This window comes from Musca autumnalis, unplaced genomic scaffold (genome assembly GCF_047663935.1).
Source record: "Musca autumnalis isolate F117 unplaced genomic scaffold, ASM4766393v1 scaffold_4, whole genome shotgun sequence".
In the NCBI taxonomy this organism is placed as follows: Eukaryota; Metazoa; Arthropoda; class Insecta; order Diptera; family Muscidae; genus Musca; species Musca autumnalis.
Genome location: NW_027411977.1, coordinates 487,750 through 499,834, shown reverse-complemented (window position 1 = coordinate 499,834; position 12,085 = coordinate 487,750). Strand labels below are relative to the sequence as shown.

Below are 12,085 nucleotides of genomic sequence, written 5' to 3'. Positions count from 1 at the left end.
GTATTACATTATATTTTTCGAGTAGTTTTTCCTTTTTATTTGGTTAAGCAATTCTTATGCATTTTGTAATTTACACTGATGGGCCGGTTGGCTTTGAATTACAAGTTAAATAAAATTGAATATCTCTAGTGTTGCTTATCTAATGGATAGATCATTCCAAGTAAGAGTAGTGCGTCTTTATAATGTTTTGCCCAACAATTTAAAGGTATTCAATATATCACCAGCAACTTTCTCAAGACATCTTATGCATCACTTAGAGTGATTAGATTTTCCATCGTTTGATGAACGTCAGATTGGAATATTTTCTTTTTGTTTTAAATGATTCTTTTTTTAAGTGTCAGTTAATCTTTTTTTGATTATAACATATTTGCTCTGTTCCAGAACCTGCAAGAAGCTACTAATTTTTACCCCGATAACATTTTTTCCTTTATGTTATCGGAAAAAATAGCAAAAATTAGTAGATTCTTGCAATTCTGGAACAGACCAATTATTTTCTATAGTTTATTATGTTTTATTCTGCTACATTTTTTTAAGTACTTTAAGTAGTGGGAATATAAATATTTGTATGATTTTTTTTTGCCTTATGGCTTCAAGTATTTTCGTAACTATAGGATTATTTCATATATATAAATGGCCTGTTCCCGTACTTTATAAAGTGGTAAAAGTCGTAAACGATTTTCATATAAATTTTGTGTACGGGAACGCAAAATGTGTAAAAGTGGTAAAAATTGTAAAAACTTTTTAGTTCTGGAACAGAGCTAAAGTTTCATATGCACACAGAGTAGTGATAACATACTCTTATGTTACACGCTGAAACTTTCATACGAAACTTTCCCATTATTTTGGCGTTCTTAGGTCGAGTTCCCCATTAAGGGCTGTTTACACCATCTATCAATGTCATATGTGCTGTCATTTCTTTCACCCATTCGACATTCTCTATGTTTGTCAAAATTGACGTCATCCATACAACTTTCAATTTGTGCGTTCATACCTACAAGTGTTATTTTCGTATGACATAACCTATAAATATAAAAACAGCTGTTTTTGTCATTGTTTACATTTATTGTTGAGTTACAAATTTGCCCAAATTTTTAATTTTGGTTGAAGGAAAATGAATATCTAGCATGTTTGTTGTGGTAGAATAGGTTTTTGGGGTTATAGAGACATTCATGTTTTGCCACAAAGCAATAATTTCCAACACTGCTCCTTTCGACCAATCGATCTGAAAATAACAGTATAAACACCCTTTATTTACTTTTCTAAATACTTAAATATACATAACTTTCCATTTTCTTTTTTAAAAGATTTTGTTTTTCATTTTTTTTCTTTTGAGAATGGCAGAAAACTGCTGATAAATTTATGTTTACATACGAGAATGCCGTATCAAAGAGAACGCTCCCTAAATGAAAAATTAACATATGAGTTGACAAATCATTTTGATAGATGAAAATTTTTATAGTGGTCACACTATGTGTACAACATTCGCAGGTAGAAAATTTGATATCTCATACGACATTGATAGATGGTGTAAACAACCCTTTACAGTAATTTCATAAAATTACGTTTGTATGGAACTCGATCTATGAACGCCAAAATAATGGGAAAGTTTCGTATGAAAGTTTTAGCGTGTAACATAAGAGTATCATATATGCAATATAAAGGCCTGCGTACATAAGCTGCTCTGCCTGATTGCCTTGCTTTCCTGCTTCATTTTTGACATAATAAAAATAAAAGAATAAAGAAGGCCGAGGAAATTTCGAACTGGGTTGCCCTTTTCTTTTTTATTCTTTTATCAGAAGTAAGCAAGGTAAGCAGGCAAGGCAGCTTATGTACGCAAGCCTTAATAGCTTCGTTCCCGTACTTTTTAATAGTAAAACTCGTAAAAGAGAGAAAGAGAGAAAAATTGTTGTCACAAAAAAGTTTCTTCAAAAATTCGGGAACGAAAAAATGGAAAATACGTCAAAAAAACTGGAACAAATGTCAAAGTCGCCGTATCAGCCAATCAGACGCCGGCAACCATGTTACTATTTTTTTACTCGCCCAAATTTGTCGTGTAAAAAGTTTTTGTCATTCAGCGCCATTTTTGTTTAAAGATAAGTGAACATTTTACAACTTTTTTGTGTACGGGAACGCTTTTTCGAGTAAAATGTGTAAAAGTCGTAAAAATTGTAAAAACTTTTTAGTTCTGGAACACAGCTAATGTAATTCATTTTAATTGGCCCGATGGCTTCACCCTGCGTTTACACATGACAGGACAGTTCATGTATTGATTGTCAAAAACCCAAAAATTGCCTTTGTGACGTAGGCGTCCCGACAACTGCAAAAACAGTTGTAAAATTATGAATGAAAATTATCGATTTATTTTTGTTTTCCGTTCACATATTTTGTTTTTGATCATATTCTTTTATTTTCAACACATTTCAATTATCGTTTCACTTCTTTTTTACAAAAATATCAAAAAATTTTTAACCATACTGTCTCTGAAAAAATGATGGACAGCTAGGAGACAAATGTATGTATGTGTTAGTAAATCAGAGTTGTATTTGGAGACAAACTGCCTTGTGTAAACGCCTAGTAAGAGCGGTACACATTGTCAGTTTTGAATGTCGATATTTCGCAGTTATCGATAACTGTCCAAATGTCCAGCAACCACAAAATATTTTGTGGTTGTATGATGAATGACAAAAATGAACGGCCACACTAGCAAACAACAACAAAGCTGTCATTCAAAACTGACAATGTGTACCCAGCTTTAGAATTATTGTAAAGTTTATTAATAAATAAATAAAATATTCAAAGGGAAATTTATTCTCCGAAATCGAAACGAATTCCCCTACAAAAAATCGTATGGAAATCGGAACAAAATCTGAATGATTTAGCTTCCGAAATTGTTCAGATGTGTCGGACATCCGACATTTGGTTTGCTGGGTACATACTATGTAGGTAAACATGGTACAATAATACAGGTAGCATTATCATGCCAGCTGATGGTAACATAATGTGTCAACTGCATTGAATTGATGTCAAATTTTGACATCTTATGTTACCAACAATTGCCGATGCGGCTACCTGTGTATTTGTACCATGGTAGGTAAATAAATCTGTGCCTTGACTTCTTGCTTTTCCTTTAGCTTTGGGTTGTGTGATAGTGATATGCTGCTTTGATTATTCGTTAAAAGGTTATCAATAAATCAAGACATGAACTGAAATACGTATTCAGCAAGAATCAAATGTATTTATTAATTTGATTTTGATGTATTTATTCTTTTCTATACATAAGAGAGTAAATAGTACACACACATACAAATATACATACATATAAAAAAGGGGGAGTCATCAATTAAGTACTTTCAACTAACTGTGTTACTGAGTCCTTTGTAATAAGCTGTAATAAAGATCCGGATGTGGGGCGTTCTACTCCTTTGGTCCACTTTAAGAACATACTGAAATCCAACATAATGATACTATATGATACTAATACTATAAGCAGTATAATTTAATGTTATTACCTAGCAACATCAGATAATGGTGTCCACGTAGAGAAATCAGCTTTTGGCATCCATTTGCGGTTCATTGGTGTGTCTAGTGTAACTGGTAATATAGATACAACTAGTGAATCGTTAGGTAACCCAGAATCTTTACCAGCCAATGAACGCGTTAGTTGATGGACCGCCGCTTTGGCCATTCCATAGCCGATCATACCAGGCGTGCCTTCCAATGCAGGTTTGGCACCGGTCAAAGCCAATACACCTCCATCCTTAAGATAATGTGCTGCTACGGTTGCAGATATGGTAGAAGTCCAAACACTTTGACGCCACATTAGGTCAGCATTCTTTGCCAAATCTTTAAGTATTTGTGTGTTGTAATCGTCATATTCAGAAGCGTGTACATACATATGTATCTATAGTTATTGTATTTCGTATATACAAATTCACTTTCATACCTTTTTTCGCATTTCCACCAGCCCAGCCACCAGCAACACATATCACAGCATCCAACTTATTTTCCTGTAGCACATCGCCTACTTTACTGATGACATGTTGCTCTTGATCTGTCCACGAGCCTTCTCTGGGAACAACAATGCTGACATCTGCCTGCTCATTTTCGCTTAAGTCGATGCTGCCAACCCACTAGAATTTTTAGTGAAAGTTATTTATTTACAAGGCCATGTTGTTAATGCACAATTTGTTATTAACAATACACTTCATTACGTACATAGTTGTTGCTTTTAAAATGCTGAACACATGCTGCCCCTAATGCACCCTTTCCACCATAGATTAAAACGCGACCAACAGACATTTTACTTTGCTGGTTTAACAACGACTCCGAGAGCAACTGATACAGATGAAGTGAAGTATAAAATGTGACTGCGACTGCCTCTATAAACCGGATCAATTCTGTTCCACATCAAAGATACGAACGAATGTGTATAAGCGCAAAACAAGTCAGTTGCCAATACAAAGTAATTACATATTCAATCAGTGTTGGGCAGTTTTGGTGCAAACGTAACGTATACTACTAGTGTCAGTATTAACACTGTTGGGCAGAAATGCTCGGCCTCATACACAAAAGTGTAAAAAATACATGGTATTAAAAAATATTGGTATTAAGTATTTTGTGACATGGAATCACGAAAAAGATTTGTTGTTTGAGGGCCAAACCTATAGCTCTGCGTGTTGCGTGTGCGTTCAAAAATACAAAAATAAAATACAGTCGAAATCGCTTATAACGTCGTCGTTTATAACGTCATATCGGTTATAACGACGATATCCAAAAGTCCCAAATCTCTGGTTCCCTTTATAGCCCTATCGCTTATAATGGCATATCGGTTATAGCGACAAATTCCGTCGGTCCCTTGGCCGACGTTATAAGCGATTTCGACTGTACATGTATTTCAATTTGAAGTACATGTATTTTGTTTTTGTATTTTTGAACGCACCCGCAGAACTATAGGTTTGGCCTAAGGGCCAATTGCTACAACAAAGCAACCTTTTTTTGTAATGTAATATGTCAAAATTTGTAAACAAGGCGAAAAACAACACAATTTGCCTTGGCATATGAACTTTGCTCCAAATTTATTTGGCCAATCAAGATGCAGAAAGTTCGAATCATATGGTTTTTGTTTTGATTTTTCATGGAGAATTCCTAGTTTGCTTGACTAGAGTTGTGCCAAAGGAACTATATGGAACTATCTAGTTCACATCGCAGTTCCATTGGCCCACACTTTTTCTTTGAACAAACTGCTTATACTTAATATCACGCGTTACATTTCATGATGTTACTCATACGTTTTGGAACTAGTACAAGGAACTAGATTATCCAACTCTATGTTTGACGTTTTAAATTCGATCAGCTGGGCTGACGCATCTACCTTGGTAATTGTGCCATGCTTTACCTGGTTTGTTCTACCATGATATTAAACAAAAAATTTTTAATTTGTCGTATGTTTTTTGAGACGAATTCAATTTACAACAATTTCTTTTGAAGTTTCAAATTGGATCGGATGGGCTGATGCATCTACCTTGGTAATTGTGATATGAACAAAAATCAGCTGACTGCCATTTAAATCCTCCAAAGGTACAGTGACTGCCACTAAAAATGATGCAACCTGAAATAAAAAATGTAAATGTTGATAACTTGGTTGAGACTTTTTAACAACTCAAAAAACAATTTTGTAGGCCGAAAAGTTGTCTTTAAGATGGCATACAAACATATTCCGTTTACAGTACCGTTATACTAAAATTTTACCGGAAATTAAAAAATGTTCCTTCTTAATGTGAGCATTAAAAATGATGCACCACAACAATCGATTAATAGTTAGTTATCAGAATGGAGGAATTATTGGTGCCTTATCGTTTTTAGTAGTTTTGTCAATGATTCCGATAGAAAAAATGATATTCTTGACGTAATATTGGCCCGCAAAAATACGACACATTTTGAAAAAAACCAAAAAAAGAATTGGAATGAAACTCGTCGAAGGGAGTAGTATCTTTTGGCTTGAATGGCAACAATGGGTGTTGAAATTTTTGTTTTTATAAAAGCAAACATATAAAAGCAACGTATTGTTTCTGAAAGCTATTTTCAGAGAAAAGTGCAAAAAATTTTGTTATATGCCCCGATTTTTACCTCTATCAGGGCAACGCCGTTAAAGACTAGTATAATATAGGGCAAGCCTGGCCTTTCCATATATCATTAGGTTGCTTGTACGTACTCTGGATATAACCCTTAATGATTTTTCATGGTTATTTTTTGGAAAATAACTTCAAAAACTAGAAATTTCTAACCAAATTGCCTACAAAGGGACATTAATTACAATAATGCCAATATTATAGAGCGGTTACACTACAGTTTTTTGCCGGGTTAACCCACTTTATGAGGATTTATTGCTTAATCTGGTCAAATCTGACCAGATTTGCCATACAAAAATTAAATCCTCTCACGACAGGGTTTATTTTAAATCTGGCACAAATCCACCAAAAATACAGTGTTGTATTCGGTATTTGTGCAAAAAAATCCAAATCTACTCAAAAAGTACCAAAAGTTGCAACTGTTTTTGCAACAGAGTTTGTCGTGTTTTACACGTTTACGATTGGTCGCATGAGATTTTATGGAGTTAATAAATCTAAAGTTATTTGAAAATCATAAAATTATTTATTTTTTTACATTAGACACCTTTTTAACAAAAAGTACGCTTGATACCATGATACAAAAATGTACCCCTGTGTGAAAAATATACCAATATGAGCAAAGAGGGGACCATATCTCATACGAGAAATTGTAAAACTGTAAAACACGACTTTATTAGTTATTTTGTATGTATACGTAAACAAACATCAGCTGACAGTTTATATCCTCGAAAAGCTAAGTGTAACCAGCAAAGATTAACCCACTGGATCTATTAGACCCAGTGGGTTAACCTTCAATAGTGTAACCGGGGTATTACGTCAAGAATATAATTTTTTCTATCGCAACCAAAACTACTAAAAACGATAGGGATCCAATAATTCCACCATTCTGATAACTAAAATTGTATAAAAAGCGAAAAATTTGGAAATTATTAATCGATTATTGTGGTGCATAATTTTTAAGGCTTACATTAAAAAGGACCATTTTTTAATTTCCGGTAAAATTTTAGTATAACGGTACTGTAAACGGAATATGTTTGTATACCATCTTAAAGACAACTCTTCGGCCTACAAAATTGTTTTTTGAATTGTTAAAAAGTCTCAACTCGTTTCCAAGTTATCTTTTTATCCAGTTGAGGATTTACGGCTAGTCTAAATGAGCTATAATGAATTTTGAGATTTTTTTAGGATAAAAAGCTTGAAATTTAAACACGAATATAGAATAGATAAATTTACATTTATTTTCATTATTTTTGGTATATTTTGTTACGAAAATATTTGATATTCCGATAAAAAAGCACAGATCGAAAAAATATACTTTTAACATGCTTGTTTTCTCCAAATTGGTGAACATCCGCTTAATTTGTTTTCACTGTTTGTATTTCTCATGTAATAGGACAAGAATTTCGACACTAAACTTCCATATAGGCCAATTAAATTCAGAACACATGTTTATTTTATTTATTAGTCGAATGCTAGGTTTACATTTACAAAATCCACTCGATTCCAACTGTCAATTCCATTGCTCAAACGTCAAATGAAATCACATCTGTAGTGGGATTCTGTAACTTTTTTTCTACCGAACCGATATCGTTAATTAACGAAAATGTTCGGTTGAAATACCGAAAGTGCTATTCTGTATTTCAATGTTATCGATACAAAAATTTTACCGACGAATATCAGTAGAATGACGGAATTTTAAAGAAGATGTACGTCATTTCAAAATTAACATAATTAAAATTTCCAAGGAAATTACATATTTAATTCACAATTGTATATAAAATGATTATGTTTCAAATTACAACCTAAAAATTAAAAATCGTATTTAAAACTATTTATAGTGTATTTTTATTGTCAAATCCATTTGGTATACGTATAAATTCTCATAACCCGACAAGTTCTAATGTAAACGTGGTGTAATATTCGACAAATTGGTTGAATTGTTTTTTTTTTCAGAAGTTTTATTATGTGGAGGGGTATTTTTACCCTGCGTTTACAAATGACAGTATTGACAAGACAATAGCAAAAATACAAACCTTTTTCACAAATACATTTATAAATTTTTAAATATGTATAGAGAAAAGTATGAATGCATTGGTGAAAATTATTGTCTTGCCAATACTGTCTGTGTGTAAACGCCTAGTTAACTTGGTCGAATATAGAGTGAAACGGAAGATGTAGAATCCTAACATTTAATACATTTAATATGTATATTTTGAACAGGAATTTTTAAAATGTATACATTGGTCTGTTATTTCAGAATTACGTATTATCAGGGAATATGACGACCATGGTGATATTCTTTCTTTTATTGTTGATGCTAATCGAAACCACCAATACATTTTTATATGGGTAGAAACTGTTACGGAATATATCCTTATAATATTTTGTTCGTATTGAAAATAGTCCAGGTCCACACTAGAGTGATTTCATTGAAAAAATTGCATGAAAATATGCGTCTCTAGATCGACTTTCATAGTAGAGTAAAATCATAAAAATGCTGTAGTGGGGAATTCGATTTAATTTCTAATTTCATGAAATTTTTTAATGAAATTCACGCTAGTATGGACCGGGACATAGTTATTATTTTCTCAGAGATTTTTCGCGCAATTCTGGAGGTTACCAAATGACCCCCAATTTCACCCATTATTTTATAAAATGTATCCATTTCCAATTTGTAAAATGTCATAAGCTTCCTATTACTTAGATTGAAAGGATCCACCATATGTCGCAGAATTTTCTTTTTTTATGCGTAAAGAAATGTATCTCAGCTTACCTTTTTATTTGCCATGAAATATATTCCAAAATCATTTCTTAAAAATTTGATTTTCATTGATTTTTTTGTTTAAAATATGAAAATTCTTTTATGTCGGTAGACTTAACGATTCCTTTTTTTTCGTCGGTAACTGACCGATGATTTTCGATAATCGGTATCGGTATAATCGATAAAATCGGTAGAATTTGTATACAGAAAAGCACTTACCGACAAATATCGACATTTGTCGTTAATTCTATCGGTAGAGAGTTACAGAATCCCACTACTGAAATCCATTGGATTTCATTTGACGTTTAACCAATGGAATTGACAGTTGAAATCGAGTGGATTTCGTAAATGTAAACCAAGCAGAAGGTCACATTAGAGTGGTTTCATTGAAACTTTTAGGGATTCTTAAATCGAGTTCCCCACCACAGTAACTTCATGATTTTACTCTAGTATAGAAATCGACCTAGGAACCCTGTATTTCATGAAATTGTTTCAATGAAACCATCTAGTGTGACCAATGACTTATTAATTTTTTCGGCTTTTGTCATCGCCAAGACTAAAAAAGTGTATTTCTATTTTTCTTCTTTCAACTGCAGATTAGGGATCAGTAGTAGAGCTGCCAAACCATCGATATTCCCAACATTAGATATTTTCGATATAATATTTAAAAATATCGATTGCTATCGATATTATCGTTAAGTTGTCAACACCATTACTTTGAAAAATGGCGGAAATGTCAATGCTTTTCTTGACATTTTGCACATGTAGTTCACAGAAATGTAAAGGAGAATAAACAATTGCTTTTATTTTGTAAAAATATAAAAATACATTTTACTTTTCCGAAAAATGTGTACGTGTGACTACGGACTTACTTTCTCACACACACAAAACCGAAAAACAGCGAATTTTCTATTTATTTCAATGAATTTTAGGTTGGGTCTTTTTGTTCCGATAATATCGATAGGCAAAACTATCTATCGAAATTGAGTTTTAAAAAAACAATCGATATTATCGATAGTGCCATCCATTTTTTGCCATCTCTAATCAGTAGCCTGTTTTTTGATTGTGGAATTTAACGAAATTGAAACAACGTAGAATTGAAATTCGATGCGGTTCCCATCACATCTAAGAGGTAGTTTACACTATCTATCAATGTCATATGACACGAAATAAAAACATTCCATATATACCCACGGAGGCAATGTGGAGAAGTAATTTTATTATATTTTTGTTGGGGTGGACGCACAGAATAAATGGCGTAAGGAAAATCTCCAATATTTCACATATTATTGAATATTTAACGCTGGAAAATTTCATGTCATATGACATTTACATATAGTGTAAACTTCCCCTAAAAACGATTCACTCGTTTTGGGCAAGTCGTTTTCATTCCAAAACGATTCGAAATTCATCACATACCTGATAACTTAAAAAATAAAATTAGTCGTGTTCCTTTACGTACCTGAGGTTACCAGTTTTTACCACTTTTTACCCGCAAAGTGTTCCCTTACTTTTATAAGCATACAATTTATTGGTCTGTTCCTTTACTTTAGAAAATGGTAAAACCGGCAAAAGTAGCAAAAGTTGTAATCTGCTTCCATATGAATTGTATGGTGTCTGAAGTAAAGGAACGCTTTTCGAGTAAAAAGTTGTAAAACTTGAAGATTCTTGCACGTAAAGGAAAAGAGCTTATATGAGAGCAGTTCACCACTTTTGCCATTTACTGCCATTGTTACCATTTTTAAAAGTAAAGGAACAGACCAAAAATTATTTATTAAATTATTGCTTAGTCGAAGGTCACACTAGAGTGGTTTCATTGAAACCTTCAGGGATTCATAAATCGAGTTCCCCACTGCAGCAACTTCATGATTTTACTCTAGTATGGAAATCGAGCTAGGAACCCTGGATTTCATGAAATTGTTTCAATGAAACCTTCTAGTGTGACCAAGGACTTAGGTCTGGAGTATTCCCCCATTGGCTTAACTTCATCATTACTTCTTTTGCAGAGAGTAATGTTTACAAAACGCACTGACAGCTTGCAAAATGTACTGATCGCTACCAATATCATGATTTCATCCCGGCAAAGGGAATTGTCAATTGGCTTTTTTGAAATTATGATTTTTTTATTTATTAGATTAAAATATATAGACAATGTTCATTTTTCTAGAATAACTCGGCGTACTTCATTTATATAGGAACAACTCTAGTTTAGTAAAAACTCTCCGATTTTTTTGACATTTTTTTCAGAGGTAGATATTAGGGTGTATCATGAATGAAATTTCCCCGTGAGTTTTGTTTTTCCGCCGTTGCAGCTTAAGGCTTAAGTGAAAAAATGAACGGGGAATTGCCGTTCATGATAACCCCCATTGTTGCGCTGTTCATGTGGAATGTATAATTTTCTTGGGGGACGGATCCGGTTATTGGACCCGAAAGTCCGGGTACAAAACCCGGGTTTGACCCGGCACTACTGAACCGGTCAAGTGATATAACCTAAAAACTGATTTTTGGACCCGGATTTTGCCATAAAACCCTCAAAAAGTCGAAAATGGGCCCATTATGGGTGCCCGCTTAATGCATGGCAGATTATAGATCGCACTTTAACCTTTCCAAAATGGTGCTATATTTTGTAATACCTTCTCTGGATCCAGAGATATGGCCCTTAGAATCTTGGGAACTCGGTTCTGTATGGCTCATTTCTTTACATTATAGGTGGTTAGCTAGTTTATTTATAAAATCAAGTTCTAAACTCTGAGTTCACTATTAAAGCCTAATCCGTCTAGAATTTGTTAAACATCTGTAAAATACATTAAATCAAGATAGAAATCATATATGGTGGTATAGCAAATCATGAACCTATATTGACAGTTTCTCCCGGGGAGGTTTACTATGCAATAACAACTCCTAGTACCGGATTACAGCGAATTCAGTTAAACAATATGTTGTCAACAGTAAAATAGTTGAATTCAGAATGATTCCTTACATGGGAACCATGCGAAATTTTGGACCTAGGACTCAAATATTTTTGTTAGAGTGTTTCTAGGCCACTAGGACCCATTGATAAAAATTTCAATTCGATATATTATCTAGAAGTATTTTTGTCACTCCTTTCCATGTAAGTACCACCACTGTGCATATGTAGGTACTTACAAACTTTGCGGCAACTCAAGATGATAAGTGACATATCATAAGTGCCTTT

At 33.4% G+C, this 12,085-nt stretch overlaps 1 protein-coding gene across 1 annotated transcript; it reads right to left on the bottom strand.

The window, feature by feature from the left end:
• Positions 1-3,209: 3,209 nt before the first annotated feature.
• Dhpr (dihydropteridine reductase) lies at positions 3,210-4,526 on the bottom strand. Its single transcript, XM_073987539.1, has 4 exons — positions 4,216-4,526; positions 3,944-4,130; positions 3,510-3,843; positions 3,210-3,443 (listed from the first exon to the last, which is right to left on the bottom strand). The coding sequence occupies exons 1-4, from the start codon at positions 4,297-4,299 to the stop codon at positions 3,341-3,343; spliced, it is 708 nt and encodes a 235-aa protein (XP_073843640.1). The 5' UTR covers positions 4,300-4,526; the 3' UTR covers positions 3,210-3,340.
• Positions 4,527-12,085: the final 7,559 nt, after the last annotated feature.

Excerpts from the sequence above, each read along its gene's own strand:
- Dhpr (XM_073987539.1), bottom strand. The coding sequence starts at position 4,299 with ATGTCTGTTGGTCGCGTTTTAATCTATGGTGGAAAGGGTGCATTAGGG. Across the intron at positions 3,844-3,943 it reads TGGTGGAAATGCGAAAAAAG|ATTTGGCAAAGAATGCTGAC; the intron begins GTATGAAAGTGA and ends AAATACTTAAAG. Across the intron at positions 3,444-3,509 it reads CCATTATCTGATGTTGCTAG|TATGTTCTTAAAGTGGACCA; the intron begins GTAATAACATTA and ends GTTGGATTTCAG.